Source organism: Callorhinchus milii, unplaced genomic scaffold, assembly GCF_018977255.1.
Source record: "Callorhinchus milii isolate IMCB2004 unplaced genomic scaffold, IMCB_Cmil_1.0 Scaffold3, whole genome shotgun sequence".
Classification (NCBI taxonomy): domain Eukaryota; kingdom Metazoa; phylum Chordata; class Chondrichthyes; order Chimaeriformes; family Callorhinchidae; genus Callorhinchus; species Callorhinchus milii.
The window spans coordinates 4504167-4526997 of NW_024704744.1; the positions used below are offsets into that span (position 1 = coordinate 4504167).

Genomic DNA, 22831 nt, shown 5'->3' on the forward strand with positions numbered 1-22831 from the left:
GTGCTTCACAGAATATACTGTAAAGTGCAGCTTTGGTGAGCGAAGCGTGACAGCCAATTGCGCACAGCAGTGTCGGATAAACTTTCGTGGATTGAGGGTCCGTATTATTAATTTTTTGAAGGATTATTACCCCCGGGAAAGCGATCCACCCATTGACTAAAAACTGGGTTCCTATTTACTGCTAGGTAAACAGAGACGAGTGGAGTAAGGAAACTTGCCCAAAGTTTTGCCCTGCCCAGGAATCAAACCCAGGTCCTCTCGCTTGTGTAGGGTGTGCTCTAACCACTAAGCTACAGGACTCCACTGTAGAATCAAACCCATGATGACCTACCTTGCCTGCATGGCTCAGATAACTTGCTGAATTATCGAGGGAGCTACCCACGTGTAGTATCCATCTGAAGACGGGCCTATGCAGCATTACTTACGTTAATTGGATCTGCTTTCAATAATTGCCTCAAATGGAGTTCTTAGTCCATTATCATAAGCATTTATTCCCCATTTCAAACCCATATTGGAAGAACGCAGAGTGCTTTGAACCTCATTAAAACTAACCTTCACGCCCGCACTGCAAAAATGCATTTGACAATATGTGGGCAGCAAAATGATTGAAATCCCCAAGACTTTCACCTTTCGCTTTTTTTTGCTCTGCTCACACACATGCAAAAAACTGTTCACTTCGTGTTTCGCCATGAAACAGAACAGTGAAGTAATCATATCTTAGCTATTGTGTGATAAATATAGCCCACGATATCACTTACTTAGTCAAGTGGGGCTCAGTTCATAACAAGTTCACAAATATGCATTGACTCAATAGAAGGCATGGTTATTTTCAACCGCTTATTTGAAATGTACATTCTGTACTGTTACACTCGCTAAGTCCATCTTATCTCACTCCCATCCCACTATCCCCCCACACACACTTTCTATTTCATTTTGTATTTTATCCCATCTATTTAAAGTGACATTCGAATGTTCTCAGATTTGCCAGCACAGAATCATTGAATTCTGTTGCTCTTAAATAATTCTAATAATAATACTTGTATTTGACATAGCCCATTTCACCTTGTGAGAATATCTCAAAGCACTTTACAGTCTATGCTGAAACTCCAATGCAGAGCTGAGAGAGTGCTCCATTGTCTAAGATGCCTTCCTTTGGATCAGACGTTAAACTGATTTCCTGTCTGCCTGCTCAGGTGTGACACATGTGGAAATCCATCACCATGCTTAAGAGTATCCAAACCAGGTTGATATTCCACATATGTCTGCCACTTATACTTGGAAATTTCCTCTGTGTCGCAAATGGAATGAGTCATCTCTCAATGGAGGGACAACCCTAGTTTACCTAATTCCGGAGAGTACTAGGTACTGGTTGGCAAGAGTCAAGCCTTTGGGACCCTAAGGTTGGTGTTGGGGTATTCTATTCCTGGAGTTTAACCAGCTAATATCTCACATCTTGCCATTGAGGTTGGGCATTAATAATACTAATCCTTGCATTTGATATAGCGCATTATCATGTTGTTGAGACATCACAAAGTGCTTCACAGAATATACTGTCAAGTGAATTGACTGTGTACTTTGTAGGCGAAATGAGGGAGCTAATTGCGCAGAGCAGTGTCCCACAAACGGTTGTTGATTTAGTGACCACATTTTTTTAAAGGGATTATTACCACTGGACAGCGATCAGCCAATTGTCTGACAGCCAGGTTCCTAGGTAAACTAGGTAAACAGAGGCTTGTGGAGTAAGGAAATTTGCCTAAGGTTTCACCTTGCCTGGGAATTGAACCTGGATCCTCTTGCTTGTGAGGCAAGCGCTCCAACTATTACGCGGGATTCCACAAATGCAGTGCATTTATATAGAGTGATGGGAAGAGGGAATGATTGGTGTGCAATAGCTTGCAGGAACTTTGATGCTTTCAGATGTGGTGTTTGCTCCATCTCCGTTAACGCGAAAGAGATAGGTTTCAGGTTGAGGCGAGTAGACTTTGCCCTAGTTTGGAATAGTGATAAGCAGGTGGCTCGATTGAATCACACTCTGTTGTTCTGACACAGTAGTCGCCAGTCTCTGCTGGGGTGTGTTGAGCTGCTGCCAAATCAGGCTTTACTGAGCTTCAGCTATTTTCTGAGCAGATTTCACCATCTGACTCGTAACTTATCAGCAATTGCTCTGAACACTCAACAATAACAGACAAACCTGTTATAATGCAACATGTTATAGCCTGGGTATTGTTTTCAGTGCGGTTACACTTTGGATTGCGGTATACTTAATAATAATCCTTATATCTGATACAACGCCTTATCATGTCATTGATGATAAATTATATCATATGATGTCAAAGATAACAAACACTGAGTACTTCAAATGCTGTGCTCTTATGTGAATCAACAACCACAACAAATTGCATTTATATAGCACCCTTCATCTGGGGTAGCATCTTGGAGCGCTTAACAGTGGTGGAGCCTGACACCGAGGTAGGGGAGGGAGGAGGTGACCGTCAGCATGGTCGAAGAGGAAGATCTTCAGTCGTGATCTTAACGAGGGGAAGGAGAGGGCTGGATGGAGAGAGTTCTAGAGTTTCATGACGTAGCGTCTGAAAGTGCAACTCGTAGATTATCAGCAATCGCTCTGGACAGTCAAACAAGAATAACTTACACCTTATACAAAGCCTTTCAGGGGAGCTGAATGTCATGGACATCTCAAAGTGCTTTGCACAGACAACAAGGAGTATTAAGCAACAACAGCAACTTGCATTTATATAGCGCCCTTCACGAAGGATAGTGTCTCGGAACACCATGCCCATTAGCACCTTGGCTTGCAGGGTTGACAGGAGTTCAGTTTGAACAGCCCTGGGTCCCAGTGACTGGTCTGCCCTTCCAAGTCCTCCTGAAGTGTCAGGTTGGCTGGTCACCAGCAGTGCCCTGGAGTACTGTGAACCCACCTGGCTCGGGAATCAGACCTCACTTACCTCTCCTCCCTGCCCCCAAGTAGGAGAGTCAAGGAGTGTGTGGAGGGTACAGCAAGGGAGGGAATCTCTCTGATTACCAGGTGCTGGACTGAGTCCAAGATCCTTGAGTAGGAGAGAGAACCTGGACTGACTCCAGGAACCCAGGGTGGGTGATGAATCTTGGAATAACTCCAGATCCATTGTGTGGGAGAGAGATTTTGGACGCATGCCAGGATCCCTATGAGGGAGATGAATTCTGGATCGACTCGTTTCCCAGTGTGGGTGATAGTCTTCTCGGGTGTCTTCAGTGTGGAGGATTAAACCACAGTTGCTGGCACAGTGATTGCCTTTGTGTGTTCTCAGATACCTTGCACTGATCTGCTTAGTATATCTATGGTTTCATGTTCTCCTTATTGATCCTTCACATTTCTTTGGAGCCTTCCACACCTCCTACCTCCTAACTCACCCTACAGTTCTGATATTTTTAGTATTTTTTTATAATATGGTATTTTTCACCCTCAAAATACACAGTCAATCCACTTTACAATATATTCTGTGAAGCGCTTTGGGACGTCTCAATGACGCGATAAGGCAAAATATCAATTTCAAGGATTATTATTATTATTTTCAAAACCAGTGGTACTCAAGTATATGTCTAGCAAGTAACCTTGCTCAGTTGGTAGCATTCTTGCCTCTGTATCAGGTTGTGTCAGAAACTTCATGGTTCTGTCCTTGAATGGTTCAGATCCTACCTCTCACACCATCTCCACTTCATCTCCACAAATAGTTTCTCCTCTAGCACCCGTACCATCTTGTGCGGCATTTCTCAGGACTCTGTCCTTGGATCCCTCCTCTTCAATATCTATATGCTTCCTCTTGGTGACATCATCCGCAGACATGGGGTCAACTTCCACATGTGTGCGGATGACACCCAACTCTACCTCTCTGACTCCACCCTTAACTCCAGGACCACTGCTGTCCAGACTGAATGTCTGTCAGACATCAAGTCCTGGATGAGAACTAACAGTTGAACGTCAACAAGACCGAGGCTCTCCTGATTGGCTCCTGTCAGCGTCTCCACAGCTCAGGCACCGAGTGCATCACCATCCAAGGATGCTCTCCACCTTACTAAGCCAGTCCGGAACCTTGGCATCTTGTTTGACCTTAACTATCCTTTCTACTCCATATCCGTGCCATGAAATGCTCTGCCTTCCCCCACCTCCGCATCATCACCCGTCTCCATCACTGTCTCACACTATAGGCCTCATATGGGCATTCATAACATCAAGGCTTGACTATGAAAACTCCCTGTTTGCAGCCTCCCCAACTCCTCCCTGCATATCTGCAGATCATCCAGAACTCTGCAGCCCATGTCTTCTCCCTACCAGGGTCCGTGACCCTATCACCCCTCATCCTCACCCGACTCCACTGGCTTCCCATCACACAGAGGATACAGTTCAAGATCCTGGTCCTCACCTTCAAAGACTTCCATGGACTTGATCCTCCCTACCTCTGCGACCTTCTAACCCTTTATTAATCTGCCCACTCCCTCCACTCAGCGGGCTCCGGTATGCTTCACATCCCTCGCCTCGCCCACCCCAGCATTGGTGGGCAGGCATTCTGCCATTCTGCCCCCACCCTCTGGAACTCCACCCTTGCCTCTCAATATGGAAACAAGGGGCCAAAAGGCTAGGGTGGGCAGGTGCAATGCCAATGTACAAACCACAGTGATAGTATGGATGCCACAGATCATAAAGTGTTAGCAGTTGTAATGTGTGGGTTTGTTTAATCAAATTCATTGGATTTATTTGTTCAGTGCACGTTAACATCTGGACCCACATCTTCTTGTAGTAATGCTATGCTACTACTGGGAAACACAATTCTCGATTACTTCTATAAAAATAATAAACATGGCTTGACAAATTACCCGGTGGATGAAATATCAACCTCCTGCAAAAGGCAGCTATTTTAGGAAGCTCAAATATATTAAGAAAAGTGACATCCATTCATACAGAAAGTGGCAGCGTTAGTCTGGCTGACCCATCACTGAAAACCATTTAGAGATTACCTCTCCAGAGTGATTTAAACTGTAATAACATTATAACAACAACAAGAAGAAATTGCATTTTATATAGTACCTTTCACATTGGGAGGACATCCCAAAGGGTTGGACAATGAGGGTTTTGCACCCGAGCTGCAGAGTGGGATGGAGGGCAAAGGGTGGGTGTGGGGGGAGATGGAGGAGCGAAGATGATCATAGGCACGGTCGAAAAGGAAGCGCTAGAGATGGGCTTTGATGGAGGCAAGGGAGAGGGGGCTGAGGTGGAGGGGGCTCTGGGATGGAGTTCCAGATGGTGGGGGCAGAAAGGCTAAAGGTCTGACCGCTGATAGTAGAGCAGGCAGAGCGGGGGACATGGAGCAAGCCAGTGCCTGCCGAGTGGAGGGAGTGGACAGATTGGTGAAGGGTTTTAAAGGTGAGGACAAGGATCTTTAACTCGGTCCTCTGGGGGATGGGGAGCCAGTGAAACCAGGCGAGGGTGGGCTTGATCAGCTCATGAAGCTCGGTGCGGGAGAGGGTTCGAGCTGCAGAGGTCTGAAAGCGCTTCACAGGATTTTTCTGTGAGTTCAGTGACTTGGGACGTCCTCCTGACATGAAAGGTGCTATACAAATCTAATCTTTTTGTTGTTGTTGTGGTGTGTTTTGTGGGCAAACGGGCAGCCACTTTGCTAACAGCAATGTCCCACAAGCATTGCAAAAACACTGCTGTGTCCTCATGGCTAAATGTGATCTCAGGTCATTCTGTTGTGATGTACACAGACGTTGCCACTCCAGTCACCCACTGTGTGCCAACATGCCAATATTTCAGCAGGCATTCACTGAACTGTGCCTTTGCAGTATTTGGCAAAAACTTCCTGGAAGGTAAACTGCCACGGCTTTGCTTTCTAATCTTAGAAACACAAGTGCACAAGGATATCATTCCCCCATTGAGCCATTTGTCCACACATACACAAGTCACCACTTTACAGTATATATCGCAACTCAATTTCAGGATCCACTTGTCTACAAATCTCTTCATGCCCTGGCATCCCCCTACCTTTCTGACCTGCTTATTGCCCACCTCACCACACGCTGCCTCTGCTCAGCTGTCTCTGGCCTCCTGCTTGTCCCTCAGCCCCACCACTCAACCATTAGTTGACGTGCTTTCAGCCACTATGTCCTGAAACTTTAGAACTCTCTCCCTCTGCCTTGCCCCCTTTCCTCATTTACAGATTACGCCTGAAGACCTTCCTCTTCAACCATGCTTAAGGTCACCTCCTCCCTCCCCGCAGTTTGCCATTAAACCCCCACCCTATTAAGCGCTCTAAGAAGCTGCCCTGCATGAAGGCCACTATTGGAAGTTATTGTTGTTGCTATTTACAGTAAAATCCTATGAAGCATTATGAGACATGTCACAACAGGATAAGGCGCTGTATCACATATAAGGATTATTATTAAGTGTAGCGGCACTGTGAACAATCCCGTGCTATAATGTGTTGCAGGTTTGACGATTTATGACACAATATAAGCTGATGCTACATTATGTAGGTGGTGCTTTAAAGGGTTGAAAAGCCAATCCATCACTGTGTGCCAAAGAAGACGTGTGTAGACACACGACTGGTCTATAAGAATCCATTTAACTTCACTTCCAGACATGAATGATTCAATAAGGTACGACCAGCTATTGTGAGACCTGCTGCAATCTACAGAGCTCAGAGTGAAACGGATTATTCACACATCTGAATGGAAGACACGTCACAAAATGTACTTCCATGACCGCATGTTCGGTCATCCCCCCACCCACCAAGCATCCAGCATTGCTAAGCGCTTTGAGACATGCTCCCGACGTGAATGAAGTTGTGTAAATGTAAATTGTATTGTACCTCAACTTGCAGTCAAGGCTGGCACTCCAATGCACTATTGGGGATGTTTATTCAAAAAGAGATGGGAGTTTCTCCTGGTGTCCTGACCAACAATCCTCCTGATAAAATTGGTCATTCACTCCATGACTGTTTTTGAGACATTGCTTGTGCCAAATCGGCTGTTGCTTTGGTCTACAAGATACACACTTTACAATAAAGTGCTTTGAGATATCCTCTTGATATGAAAGGCACTATATCAACTACAAGGGCTATGATTAATTAATCATTTGTATAATTGCAACTTGTTATTATATTATTGTTAATAATGACAGTGGTGAAATCAGATCAAAGCATCCTTTAAATTTATTAATTGTCCACAAGCAGTAAAGAAATTAGTTGGGAGCCCAACAATTGCCCTATTATCCATTTGTATTCATTGATTTCATTACATCCACTGTAAACCAGCGATTATTTATGAGTTTCTGCATTAATTTCACAAAGGCCAACTTAAAATGATTCATCGAGGAAGGACGGATAAAGACTATGTTCCAAAATCTGCAATAAAGTCTGGCTCACTAGATAAAGCTCTCAACTCTGAATCAGAAGATTGTGGATTCAAATCCCACATCAGAACATTTATCTCACAGTCGAGGCTGACACTCCAGTGTGCAGTGCTGGGGGTTTGTAAGAGATTCGCGGTGAGGTCATTTGGATGAAATGTTAAACAGATTTTGTCTACCGGTTCAGCTCTCACGGCAGAAATTAAAATGAGAAGGGAGTTTCTCCTGGTGTCCATGACAACATTCCCTCACATATCACTGCATTGCTATTTGTAGGTCAAGGATATGTGCAAATTGGCTGTCGCATTCACTTACAAAATACAGTGACTACACTTTACAACAAATTCAGTGAAGCACTTTGAGACATCCTCCCGATGTGCTAGTTCAAATGCAAAGATTATTATCATTATTATTAAAACAGAGTTCAGATGGGAAGCAGAATGTTGGACTTACAAGTAGTAAATTAAAATCTATTGGAGAGCTGCTTCATAAACTTTAGAAGCATCTAAAGCATCTAAATTGTTATCGTTATAACATTAATTTGCATTTGTAGATTGCCTTGAAGTACTTTATAAAGTGTAATTATAATATTAATACTTTTTACATTTCTTGTAGCTCCATTCATGTTAAGAGGATGTCTCAAAGGGCTTCACAGGATAGACTGTAAAGTGTAGCAACTGTGATTTGGGGGCATATGTGGCATCCAATTTGCACACAGCGACATCCCACAAGTAGCCATGAAATGAATGTAGAATTTTATTTGTTCGTCAGGACATTGGGAGAAACTTCCTGTTTTTTTTTGAATAGTTCAGTGCGATACACACCCGTACCCCCATCACACGAGTCTTTGTCAGGGTTCGAATTACCGAACTGATCGATTTTGAGATCCTCTCACTCATTTTCAATTCCCTTCATGTCCTTGCACCTCCCTACCTATTTGATAGTTTGTGGCACATCTATAAAGTGTCGTTAATAAGCTATCAAGGCCATTTTCCTTCTTAATGTTCAAGTCCTGTGCGATACATTATCTAAAAAACACTTTTTCAAAAATATTCTGTGTGACTGGGATTTTTGATTCTCTCTCTCTCTCTCTCTCTCTGTGGGCCTAAATCTTGCTTCTGTCCTTGTCCCATCCTCGCCGTCCGGATTGGAGGGCCGTCCGGCATGGAGGGCGCTATATAAATCCAAGCTGTTGTTGTTGTTGGTTTGCTTACCCTACCCATTTCCCCACTCGCTGCCTCCGCTCGGCTGGCTCTGGCCTCCTGTTTGTTCCCCATCCTGTCCACTCCACTATCGGTGGCCGTACGCCTCAAAACCCTGGAACTCTCTCCCTCAATCCCTCCGCCTTGCCCCCTCCCTGCCCAGTTTTAAATCCTGCCTAAACATGTTCCTTTCTCATCGTGCTAATGGTCACCTCTGCCCTTCCTCTCCCCCTGGCTCGTCATCAGACTCCGCCAACGTCAAGCTCTCCAGGATGCTACACTGTGTGAAGGCCGCTATATAACGAAAGGGGAGGACGTATAGGGGTTTAAAGGTAAAACGAGAATCTTAATTCTTAATTAATTAGTGGAGCCTGGCGAGGATGGGACAAGGACAGAAGCAAGATATAGGCCCGCAGAGAGAGGAAAGAGAGAGAGCGAATCAAAAATCCCAGTCACACACAATATTTTTGAGAAAGTGTTTTTTAGATAAAGTATCGTACAGGACTTAAACATTAAGAAGGGAAACGGCCTTGATAGCTTATTAACGACACTTTATAGATGTGCCACAAACTATCAGCCTATAACATGCACCCATAAAAGGTCTCTGTGGATTGCAAGCCCTCTGTAAATTGCCTTCACGACAAGCCAGCCTTGAACAAAGGCAAAACGGTTCAATGAAAAGCCTATGAATTTCACATTTTAAGTATAATCACCCTCCCTCCATATAATAGATTTAATAATAATAATCCTTGCATTTGACATGGCATCTCATCATGTGTTCGAGATGCCTCAAAGCGCTTCGCAGAATATACGGTAAAGTGAATTGACTGCATATTTTGTGGGAGAAACAAATTTAAAGGCTGTGCGTTTAAGACCCTACTGTTTTACAACAAATCAAAACAGACAGGGGAATTGCTTCCATCCTGCTGCCATGTCCGTAATGCTGGTTAAGATATTCCTCTTCACTTAGCACCATGATCCGAGACATTACAAAGGAACCTGAAGGGAAATCAGAGATACTGGCTTTCAAATTCAGATTGATTCCTTCCTCACCTGGAACTCTCTCCCTCAAAAGGCAGTGGATGTTGGATCCATTCACATCTTCAAGACTGAGGTGGATAGATATGTGTAAGCTCAGGGTATTAAGGGATATGGGGCAAGGCCGGGTAATTAGACTTGAGGTACACATCAGCCACAATCTTATAGAATGGCGGAACAGGCTCGAGGGGCCGAATGGCCTACTCCTGTTTCTATGTTTCTCATGTAACATAATGGGCTTTGGAATGATGGGTGATATGACAGTGCCTGTGAAGAGAGGCACTTTTTTAGTGTGGCAACTCAAGGTCAACAATAACAATAATACTCCTTGCATTTGATATAGAGCTTTTCAAGTCTTCCGGACGTCCAAAATTGCTTCAGAGAATATACTGTAAAGTGAATTGACTGTATATTTGTGGGCGAAATGTGGCAGCCAATTGTGCACAGCAGTGTCCCACCAACAATCGTGGATTGAGTGACCAAATTATTATTATTTTTTTCTTGAGGGTTTATTATCCCCAGAAAAGTGATCCACCAATCGATAACAATTGGGTTCGTACTTACTGCTTGGTAAACAGAGGTTTGTGGAGTAGGAAACTTGCCTGATATTTTGCCCTGCTGGGAATTGAACCCAGGTCTGTCTTGCAAGCCGAGTGCTCTAACCACTGAGCTACAGGACTCCAGTATGGGGGAAAGAGCAGTTGAGTGGGACTGAAAGGATTGCTCATCAAAGAGCAAAAATAGACATGATGGACCAACTGGGTTTCTTCTGTGCTGTGAATTTCTATGGTTCTATGGTCACAGCTCCTTGCTATTTCCCCCATTTGTTTTTAAAGGCAGAAGGAAGTTTCCACCAGTGTCAAAAGGATATGGACTCACACCCCTTTTCAGGACTTTGAACTTAGTCTAGGCTGACATTCTGGGGGTGTGCTGCAATGTCAAAGGTGCTGACCTTTGGATGAGATGTTAAACTGAAGCCCCGTCTGCCTGTTTAGATAGTTTAAAGATCCCATGGCACTATTCGTAAAGAGAAGGGAGTTTCTCTTGCGTCCTGGCCAACAGTCTCCAAATAAAATTGATCATTCACTTCATGCCTGTTTATAGGGCATTGCTGTGCGCAAATTAGCATGGAGTGAGTGACCAATTTTATTTGGGAGATTTAATAATTAGAGGGAGAAACGGGAGGGGATTTTAGGCACAGTCAAGAGGAAAGTCTTCAGTTGTGATCTGAAGTTGGGCAAGGAGATGGTAAGGCAGAGGGATTGTTGCAGGGAGTTCAGGGTGGCGTAATGGCTGAAGATAAAAATGGGACGCTATTGAGTCCTACTCATTCCCTGTAGAAAATGATCACTTTCACATGGGATCCATCGGCTGATCTCCAGTTCTTCATCTCGACTCTCCTGACTTGACCTCTCTCTGCTCCCTTGAGCTTTTATGCTTTCTTTGCCCTGAATCTAGTTTTCATTCAGCATTACTATCCTCTTCCGTTGCTTGTCCAACAAGGACCATCCTCCTTTTCAGGGCTTTTGTATAAGGCATTGGCAGGAGCTGAGTTGGAATAATCCCTCCTCCCTGAGGCTGGTGTGTCCCTTCCAAATTCTGCTGAGCCAGGCTGGCTGGTAAGACACTGCTGATGACAGACAGATAATCTGGCTCATCGGCAGGACTTGGAAGGTCAGACCAGTCCTTGGGGACAGGGATTCTTCCCGCTCAGCTCCTGCTAACCCTGCAAGCCAAAGCCCCAGCAAAACAAATAGCAGGAAGGAAGCATTCCAAACAGTGCTCTCAATAGGAAGCTGTGTGGTTTCAGCTGGTTAAACCCCAGCAATTACTCCAACGCACACCCTTGAGTCCCCAGGTCAGGTTCTCACCAACCTGCGCCTGATATTCTACGAAATTAAGGTAAGCAGAGTGTGCCCCTGCAGGGAGAGCGATTCCCTTGCAGACGCAGGGAAATCTCCTTGTGTGGCATTCTCACTCTCAGTCTGGTTTGGATACCCTTAAGCACAGTGTTGGGTTTCCTCATGTGTCAGACACCTGGCTGACCTCCGGCTTGACAGAAACCTGGATCCATATTTTTTAAACTTAACCAGAAACACTGATCAGTGTGAAAATATCACTAAAAATACCCATAAATTGATCTGAAGTATATTTATGTGCCTCAAGATAAGGGCAAAGTCAAACCATTGCAAAAAAATATGAACACATTTCTCTTTATTAATATTTTTGCTCAACTCCTGACATAGTACAGCTCTCGTTCAATAATTGTTGCCTGCAGCAGTGATGGATGCGTGTGTGGTATCAACAGTAACCTCTGGAGAAGCAGACAGTAGTCACAATGTGTCTTTGTTACAGAAACAAAAATCTTTTGGTAAAAACAGCCTAATTTTGTTACAGCCTCTTTTCACTCCATTTGCCACTCAATCTATGACTGTTTGTGGGATATTGCAGTGCGCAATTAGCTGCTGCATTTCGTCCACAAAATATGCAGTTAATTCACTTTATAGTTTATTCTGTGAAGCCCTTTGAGGCACCTTATGATATGATAAAGCGCTATCACCAAACTCTGTGACCCCATCTCCCCCATTCTCGCCCAATTCCATTAGCTCCCTATCCTTCAGAGGATCCAGTTCAAGATCCTGGTCCTCATCTACAAAGCCCTCCATGGCCTCACCCCACCCTACCTCTGAGACCCCCTAACCCCCTTCCAACCCGCCCGCTCTCTCCGCTCAGCCGGCTCTGGCCTGATCCACGTTCCCCGATCCACCTGCCCCACCATTGGTGGGAGAGCCTTCAGGCACTCTGCCCCTGGAATTCCATCCCCCAATCACTCCGCCTCGCCCCCTTCTTAGCCTCCGTCAAGTCCCACCTCAAAATCCTCCTCTTCGACCATGCCATCAGCGACCCCCCTTCCCCTCCTTTCTCCCCATCTGACCCCAGCTCGGGTCTGAAATGCTGTACACTATCCAGCGCCTTGGGACATCCTCCCGACGTGAAAGGCGCTATGGAAATGTATTCTTGTTGTTGTTGTTGTATATCAATTGCAAGGATCATTATTAGTATTATTAATATTTTCATAAATTGTGCCGTAATGTTACGATCAATTCGATCGCTCAATCTATCAGTGAATAGACCGATTTCAAGACACTCACATTACTTTTCATCACTTCATTCCCTGGCACGGCTCCACCTCCACAATCTGCTCACACCCCATTCTACTACCTGTCGCCTCAGCTGGCTCCAGCCTCCTGCACATCCCTTGTCCCCAACGCTCCACCATCAGCGGCCACACTTTCAGCCACAACCCCTCAAAACTGTGGAACTCTCTTGCTCAATCCCTCTGCCTTGGCCCCCTCCCCCCCACCTTCAGATCGCATCTGAAGAATTTCCTCTTTGACTGTGCCTGCGGTCACATCCTACCTCTTCCCAGCTCGGAGTGAAGTTCCGCCACTGTTAAGCGCTCTGAGACGCTACCTTGTGTGAAGGGCAAGGGTCGTAACCTTATGCCGCCAGTAATGTTGCTTCTATCAAGGTTCTTATCCACCCAATAAAGAAGAATTTCACACAGAGAGGGAATGATGTACGTGTGGGGGTGAGCTGTAAAATGAACTTAAATGGAGGTGGGTGAGGGTGAGTGGTGTGAAACGAGGGAGTTTGGGTGATACAATGGGTGCGAAGCATAGATCCTAAATCTGCGGCTCTCAAGTTTCCACCTCTTTAACACACACGTTATTGTGGGCCAGGGGAGAAGTTTAGGTTGCGATTTTGTATTATTGTTGGCAAGACTTCCTTCTTGTTGATCTCAGGAAATGTCTTGAAAATCTAGCATTTCTCCTCGCCCTTTGCTTCAAGGCCATTCTCTTGAAATCTCAGAGCATTCGAAATCAACACTTTAACAAGGTTCATTTGTTTTCCTTTCTGTTTTTCCAAATGAGAAAACCTCCCTAAATCGCTACACCTCCCACCCGCTCGCTGCACAATCGTAAACCTCAGACAACTTTAGACAGTCTTAAGAGTACGACTGTAGGGAATTTCAGGTTTTTGGAGCCTGACTGCAGTCAGACATTAACCAACAGATTGTCAATAGTCATATTGTTAATAGTTACAGTTGGTCTATAGTTTTAGTTGGTCTATAATTATAACTGCTCTGTAGAGATGGTCCACAGTTACACATGGTCAATAGTTACAGATGGCCAATAGTTATAGAGTCAATAGTTACAGATGGCCAATAGTTACACATGGTCAATAGCTACAGATGGCCAATAGTTACACATGGTCAATAGTTACACATGGTCAATAGTTAAGATGATCTATAGCCACATATCTCCCGTACTATGCATCATGATTGGTCTCAATTTAATGGTACAATCTGTATTTGGTGCATTGAATGGGGCCTTCATATACAGGTCATGAAGCCCCATTAATGCCATTTTATTATTTAATAGACATTTTGTGTGTGCAATTATTTTTTTCTAATTTGGGAAACACTTCGAAACAGAGTGCATTACGAGGGCGCTCACCATAAGAGGACTTCATTGGTAACCCGTTGCTAACATGTTGACAAACGATCAGAAGTCAAGACCTATTTACTAAAATAACTACTCCATCATATCCCCAACATTTATCTATTGATTTGAAAAACAATTTCAAGAAGTAATTGTAGTCAAGGGACTTACGTTTTGGTGTTGTCCCACAGAGCACAGTAAGGGTTGAAGGTTCCCTAGAAAAGGAAAGTTTTGTGGTGAATTCACTTCCCATTTTTTACACAGGATTACAATATTTGTATTCGAAAAAAACACAATAATTTGCACTCATAAAGAGCTAATCACCTAGGTCAGTCAGCTGTGACATTTCACCCATATCAGGTATCTCTGACCTTTTGCCTCGGGTCAGTTCACCTACAAATACACAGTCACTTCACTTTAAAGTATTCTATTCCAACAATCAATCACTGGAATTTCCATGTGTAGGTGGGATGTATGAAATTCTGTTTGGTTTGGATACTCTTAAGCAACGGTGATGGGTTTCCGCTTATATCTGTGGAGTCCTGTAGCTCAGTGGGTGGAGTCCTGTAGCTCAGTGGTTAGAGCACTCGCTTTGCAAGTGAGAGACCTGAGTTCAATTCCAGGCAGAGGGCGAAACCTTGGGCAAGTTTCCTTACTCCATACAGAGCCTAATAATAATCCCTCCAAAACCAAAAACAATAATAAATTGGTCATTTTCAATCCATGACTGTTTGTGGGACATTGCTGTGCGCAATTGGCTGCCGCGTTCCCCCACAAATATACAGTCAATTCACTTTACAGTGTGTTCTGTGAAGCGCTTTGGGATGTCCTCCCGACGTGAAAAGCGCTATATCAAATGCAAGGATTATTATTATTATATCAGACACCTGGTTAACCAAAAAAAAAATCCTGTGAAGCACTATGAGACGTCCTCCTGACATGAAAGGCGCTATACCACATGTAATGATTATTATTATTATTACCTTGTATCACTTCACAATAACTCACCTTTATATAGCTTCTTTCACCTAAGTAACACATTTTGATACGTCCCTCAACAACCCGCGTTCATAACAAAAATAATCCTTGCATTTTATACAGTACTTTATCACATCGTCAAGAAGCTCAAAGCACGTTACACGATTTTTACTGTAAAGTGTAGTGACTCTTTGCTGTTGGCAAAAAAAAAATGGCAAACATGACAGCCAGTAAAGTGCCACAAACAGGCATGAAGTGAATGATCAATTTTAACTGAGAGGTGTTGGCCAGGACACCTTGTTGGCCAGGGAGACCATGAAACAAGGAGCAAGCTAGAATTTGCAGTGTCAAATGTCACAGTTCAGTGGACAAAAGGACTTGAAAATTTATAATGTTTAGAAAATAATAATAATAATCCTTGCATTTGATATAGCGCCTTATCACGTCATTGAGACATCTCAAAGCGCTGTATAGAATATACTATAAAGTCAATTGACTGTGTATTTTGTGGGCAAAATGCACCAACAACAACGAGGATTTACATAGCGCCCTCCACGCCGGATGGCATCTCAGAGCGATTCACAGTACCTGATCCCGGGGCCGAGCCAGGGGGAGGGGGAGGGGGAGGAAGGTGACCAAAGACGCGGTCGAAAAGAAAGGTCTTCAGCAGAGACCTGGAAATGGGAAGGGAGGGAGCGAGATGAAGGGAGTGAGGAAGGCAGTTCCAGAGCCTCGGGGCATAGTGGCTGAAGGCACGGCTGCCGAGGGTGGAGCGGAGGACTCGGGGGACGAGGAGGAGGACAGACCCGGAGAAACGAAGGCAACGGGTACTGTTTTGAGGAGAGAGGAGGTCAGAGAGGTAGGGGGTGCAGGGACTTGAATACAAGGGTGAGGATCTTGAAATTGACCCTCTCTGGGATAGGCAGCCAGTGCAGTCTGGCAGCAGCCAATTGCGCACAGCAGTGTCCCACAAACAGTCATGGATCGAGTGACCAAATAATTATTATTATTTTTTTGGAGGTTATCACCCAGTTAAGATGTCCGCCAATTGGTAAGAACCGGGTTCCTACTAACTGCTAAGTAAACAGAGGGGTGTGGAGCAAAGAAGCTTGACTGACACAGGGTCAGTGAATGTCCCATAAACAGTCGTAGATTGAGTGACCAAATTATAATTAGTTTTTTTATATACAGTACATGTGTAAAATGTGTGTGTAAATTGTAGAGTCCTGTAGCTCAGTGGTTAGAGCACTCGCTTTGCAAGTGAGAGACCTGAGTTCAATTCCAGACAGGGTGAAACCTTGGGCAAGTTTCCTTACTCCACACAGAGCCTAATAATAATCCCTCCAAAACCAAAAACAATACTAAATTGGTCATTTTCAATCTACGACTGTTTGTGGGACATTGCTGTGCGCAATTGGCTGCCGCGTTCGCCCACAAATATACAGTCAATTCACTTTACAGTGTGTTCTGTGAAGCGCTTTGGGACGTCCTCCCGACGTGAAAAGCGCTATATCAAATGCAATTATTATTAGGATTATTATTAAGGTGAAACCTTAGGTAAGTTTCCTTACTCTGCACGCCTGATAATAATCCCTCAAGAAAAAAACCCAATAATAAATTGGTCACTTCAATCCATGACTGTTTGTGGGACACTGCTGTGCGTAATTGGCTGCCACTTTTCGTCCACAAAACACACAGTTAATTCACCTTACAGTCTATTCTGTGAACTGCTTTGCGACGTCTAGAAGACATGAAAAGCGCAATATCAAATGCAAGGTTTATTATTATTATTATAAATTACATGTGATGAAACATATGCAAACAAGTTCAATTCACAATGGTTGCATTTGCGTCTTTCAATTGAAGAACGTCACAAAATAAGATGGATGATACGTTTCAGTGAAATAAATGACTAAATACTTACGTTGCTCAAGTGCGCAAGCTCTATCTCCAGAACAGAGTCGGCAAGCTTTGGTTCCGGTCTCACTGTAATGGCGATTACTTTGGAGTTTACAACGGTATAATTTCTGAGAGGGACGGCGAGAGTTGAGGGATGTGGTGGGGAGAGGGTAGAGAGAAGAGAAAGGGAAACATTAGCTTGGAGATTCAGGGAACGATACGATCACGAATTTAGATGCAACACTGAAATTCAATAGGATTCAATAGGAGCTTTACATTGGAGCTTTGAGCATCCTGAGATGCTGCCTCGCACGAAGGGTGCTCTATAAATGCTTATTGTTGTTGTTGAGCTCACAGTGACAGCTTGAATCCAGGTGCAGTACTGGGGAGAGCTGTGATGTGGGAGGTGTCACCCACTTAGGTTGAGACATTAATAAGGCAGATCAGGTCCTAGCTGTTGATTGGAAAAGAGAAGGGTTTCTCCAATTGTCCTGTGCAACAGTCTTCCTGAAACACTGATCATTCACCTCATGGCTCTTTGTGGCATTTGCTATGGCAAACTGAGTGTAATATTTGCATGCAAATAACAATCGTCTAATCATCTCAAAGCGCTGGCACAGGGAATTGTTGTTAAGTGTAGAGAACATATTTGTGGGGGAATGCCAGGAGAAATTCTTCTCTTTGAATAGTGCCATGGAATTTTTAACATCTGCCTGAACAGGCAGACAATACCAAGTTTAACATCTCATCCGAAGGACGGCACCTCCGAAAATGCAATGCCCCCCCAACACTGCACTGGAGTGTCAGCTTAGACTTATGAGTTCCCAAGTCCCAATGTGGGGCTTGAAGCCACAACCTTCTAACTCAGAGACGAAAGTGTTACGAGACACGCTGTTCCTAAAAATCAGTGGCGAGCCTAATAACAGACCTCATAACCTCCGGAAAAGTGCGATGGATGAACCCACACCGTTCGCAAAGATTTTGCAAAGAATGTACAGCACGGAAACAGGCCACTAGACCCAACCATATGTATAAAAATAATTCCTCATTAGGTATTTGATCTTGTTAAGTCAAAGGAGACTGAAAATAAATGTCAATTTGTGAATCAAAATGATCGGATACAGCGCAAGACTATGTCGTAAATAGTCTTACATTTGATATAGGGTCTTTCATGTCAGGAGGAGATCTCAAGGTGCTTCACAGGATTTACTGTAAAATGCACTGAACTGTGCATGTGTAGGTGAACATACAGCAGTGTCTCAAAAACAGCTATGAAATGTATGACTGATTTTATCCGGGGGCATGTTGGCCGGGATACCGGGAGAAACTCCCTTCTCTTTCCGAACAGTGCCATGTGATCTTTACCATCCACCTCAATAGGCAGACAAGATATTGATTTAAAGCCTTTACTAAGCTACAACATCTCTGACAATGTAATGCTCCCTTAGCATTGCATAGCAGCATTACTGTACAACGTGAGGTCTAAGCTATCAAGCTACCGGCCCATCTCCAACCTCCCCTTTCTCTCCAAGGTCTTGGAAAGAGTTGTCGCCTCCCAACTGCGCTCTTTCCTCTCCACCCATTCTCTTTTTGAACCCCTTCAGTCAGGTTTCCGTGCTGCTCATAGCACAGAAACTGCCCTGGTCAAGGTCACCAATGATATCCTGACTATCTGTGACCAGGGCTCCCTCTGTCTCCTCGTCCTCCTCGACCTATCGGCAGCATTCGATACGGTCGACCACGCTATCCTACTCCACCGCTTGTCCTCCCACCTCAACCTTCAAGGCACTGTCCTTGAATGGTTTAGCTCTTACCTTTCCCACCGTCTTCACTTCGTCTCAACGAATGGCTTCTCCTCCACCCCCCGTACTGTCTCATGTGGTGTCCCTCAGGGCTCTGTCCTCGGTCCCCTCCTCTTCACCCTCTATATGCTCCCCCTCGGTGACATCATCCGCAAACATGGGGTTAACTTCCACATGTATGCGGATGACACCCAACTCTACCTTTCCTCCTCTACTCTCAACTCCACGACCACCGATGTCCTGACAGCCTGCCTGTCCGACATCGAGTCCTGGACGAGAGACAACTTTCTTCAGCTCAACGTGCGAAAAACCGAGGCCCTCCTGATTGGCTCACGTCAGCGCCTCCGCACCTCAGGCGCTGACACCATCAGCATCCAAGGCTGCACTCTCCACCTCTCAAAGCCAGTCAGGAACCTCGGCGTTTTGTTCGACCCTGAGCTGTCCTTTCTCCCTCACATCCGCACCACAACTGGCACCGCCTTCCATCACCTCCGGAATATCGCCAGACTACGGCACTACCTCACCCCTCACGCTGCTGAAACCCTGGTTCACGCCTTTGTCACCTCAAGGCTGGACTATGGGAACTCTCTCCTCGCCGGCCTTCCCGGCACCTCCCTCCACAAGCTGCAGGTCATTCAGAACTCTGCAGCTCGTGTACTGTCCCGCACCAGGCTTCGGACCACATCACTCCCACCCTCGCTCGCCTCCACTGGCTCCCCATCCCCCAGAGGATTGATTTCAAGATCCTCATCCTCACCTACAAGGCCATTCACGGCCTTGCTCCCTCCTACCTCTCCAACCTACTATCCCCCTACCTACCTGCCCGTACCCTCCGTTCCTCTGGCTCCGGTCTGCTCCACGTCCCCCGCCCCAACCGCCCTACTATCGGTGGTCGGGCCTTCAGCCTCTCAGCCCCAAGGCTCTGGAACTCCATCCCCCAGTGCCTTCGCCTTGCTTCCTCCCTTTCCTCCTTCAAGGCCGGTCTCAAAACCTTTCTCTTTGACCGTGCCTTCAGCTCCCCTCTCGACTCTCTTCCTCCTCCTCGCTCCCTCCCTTCCCTCCCCTCACCCTGACCATTTCCCCCCTCCTCTCTCCCTCCCTTCCCTCCCCTCACCCTGACCATTTCCCCCCTGCTCGGGTCATGACCCAACTGTGCAGCGCCTTGGGACGTCCTCCTGACGTGAAAGGCGCTCTATAAATGGAATCTTGTTGTTGTTGTTGTTGTAAGCCTTGATGTGCAGCTTGAATCCCCAACCTTCTGACAGAGAAGCAAGAGAATGCTACCAAATGAGCAAGACTGAACATTAGAATAATATTAGTCCTTGCATTTGGCATAACACCACATCATTGAAACATTGAAGAATTCATGGCTAGGGAAATAAAGTCAGAGCTTAAAAAGTGACTGCCTAGATACATTACCTGATCCTTCTAAGAACTTGTGTTTTTATAGCACTTGATCGCATTGGAATGTCTCAAAGCCCTTCACAGGATATACTCCAAAGCATTTGCTGTAAAGTGTAGTGACTGGATATTTTTATAGATTGAAAGTGACATCCAGTTTACACAGAGTAATGTCCAACAAACAGCTCTGAAGCAAATGCCCAATTTTATCTGGGAGGATTGCTAGCCAGGACACTGAGAGAAATTCCCTTCTATTGCCAAAGGGGTTGAATAAAACCAATTGCTTTAAACCATAAATTTGCTAATGGCACACCGCTAGAGAAATGAGATCTGGAAAGCTCAGAGTGCTTTATGCCTCTGGGCATTGATCACAGTAACAGCTGATGGATGGAATGAGTGAATGGAAACAGTTAATACAAACTGTGGACTTTAGCAATGGGGCAGTGGTCAGGACGGCCATAATTCTTGCATTACATGAGATGTTGACCCTCCTCAAGGACACGTTCACAATTATCTGCTTAAAGCAAAGAGGGAAGTTTCCCCGGTGTCCTGACCAACAATTCCCCCAAATAAAATTGGTCATTGAGGGTTTGTAGGACATGCTGTGCACAAAATGGATGCTACGTTCACCCACAAAGGTCACAGTCACTACATTTTACAGTATATCCCGTGAAGCGCTTTGAGACGTCTTAATGACATGAACGGCACTATGTCAAATGTAAAGATTATTATTATTGCTGTTGATCCTGCTAACTTCAGCGGCATGAGTGGTTTTCAAATCGAAGTTCTATTTAAAACTCGCAAGGAAACAATAAGACAAAACATCCTGGCTGTTAGAGGAACATTTCTGTGAGCAAATTGGCTGCTACAACCACTTCACTTAACAGTAAATCCAAAATAGCAAGTCTTGTCAACATGATAAAGAGCTATAAGAGTGGAGGCCTGTAACTTAGTGGTTAGAGCAATCGCCTCGCAACACTGGCAGGGCAAAATCTTAGGCAAGTATCCTTACTCCACATGCCTCTGTTTACCCAGCAGTAAGGAGGAAGCAGGTTGTTAGTCAATTGGCAGATCACTTTTTGGGGTAATAATCGCTTCAAAAAANTTAATAATAATTTGGTCACTCAATTCACGTTTGTGGGACACTATTGCGTGGAATTGGCTGTCACATTTGATCCATAAAATATACAGTTAATTCACTTTATAGTATAATCTGTGAGGCACTTTAATACATCTCAATGACATGATTAGGCGCTATATCAAGTTCAAGGATATCAAAAGGTTTTACCCCGCCGGGAATCGAACCCAGGTCCTCTCGCTTTGGAGATGAGTTCGCTGCAGGCCTAGACTGTGAGCTTAAAGTCCCAACATGTGCAGCTTGAACCCACAACCTTCTGACTCAGAGGCGAGAGTGCTCCCAGCTGCGCCAGGCGGACACCTTCATCTTCCCCTTCCTGACACTCCGAACAGCGGCTTTTAATGAGGATAATTCAGCTGTCAGACGTTCAGACGTGCGCTGTGAGCTCCGAGCTGTGACGTTTAGCCTCGGCTGTTTTCTCTTAGAAAAACGCATGTTACACATCTTGCTTCCACATCCGATCGAGACTGGGCGAGAGGTATTTATAGCCACAGGGCCATATGCAGCTCTGTTATTTTCCTCTCAATCATTCTGTTATTCAAGGCTATGGAAATCATTACGTGGTCAAAGGTAACAACCAGGGGCACATTGGCAGATACAACAATAGTAAAACCACCAGTCTGGTCCCACGTAAATTATCGGTTGTAAGCGAGAGGCTGCACAATCTTCAAATTGTAACCCACTGATCTGAAGGCGAAGGCCAGGTGGAATTTCAGACTTCTGATACTTTAATGGGAATTACAGCAAATATATCCTTTTGGGGGCATATGTCCCATTGACTGTGTATTTTGAGAAAATATGAATACTGGAATGCAGTCTCTGTAAGGGTGGTGGAAACAGATCCATTAACAACTTTCAAAAGGTAATTAGATAGGTACTTGAAAAGGAAATCATTGCATGGATATGGGGAAAGAGCAGGCAGTGGGACTGATTGGACAGCTCTTCCAAAGAGAATGCACAGGTATGATGGGCCGAATGGCTTCCTTTTTACGATAATATTCTGTGATTCTATGATTGGCTTAAAGGGTTAAATTATGAGGACAGGCTGCACAAACTTGGCTTTTATTCCCTTGAGTTTAGAAGGTTGATGAATGATCTGATCGAGATGTTTAAAATGATAGGGTAGCTACAGAGAAACTATTTCCTCTGGTGGGGGAATCCAGAACAAGGCGTCATAATCTTAAAATTCGAGCTCGGCCATTTCAATCAGGAAGCAATTTTTTACACAAAAGGTTGTGGAAATTTGGAACTCTCTGCCACCTGAAAATCTTCCTTTTTGACCGTGCTTTTGGTCACCTCTCCTGGACCTAGTGACTGCGAGTTTAGCTCCAACGAGACCGCACTTTCCTCCACCCCCCCCCACGCCAAGGAGAATAATCAGCCACAAAGTGAGTGCCCAATTTTATTTGAGCGATTGTTGGCCAGAACACTGAGAGGAACTCCCTTCTCTTTTCAAATAGTGCCAT

At 44.9% G+C, this 22831-nt stretch overlaps 1 protein-coding gene across 1 annotated transcript in view; it reads right to left on the reverse strand.

Annotated features, from left to right (window-relative positions):
* LOC103185612 (adhesion G protein-coupled receptor B3-like) overlaps positions 1 to 22831 on the reverse strand; it is a 231373-nt gene that overhangs the window by 35809 nt on the left and 172733 nt on the right. The window contains exons 16-17 of the mRNA XM_042332747.1: positions 17050 to 17152; positions 14319 to 14362 (exon numbers count right to left, since the gene is read on the reverse strand). Of these exons, the coding sequence (XP_042188681.1) occupies positions 14319 to 14362; positions 17050 to 17152 (147 nt within the window). The remainder of the gene's footprint in view (positions 1 to 14318; positions 14363 to 17049; positions 17153 to 22831) is intronic.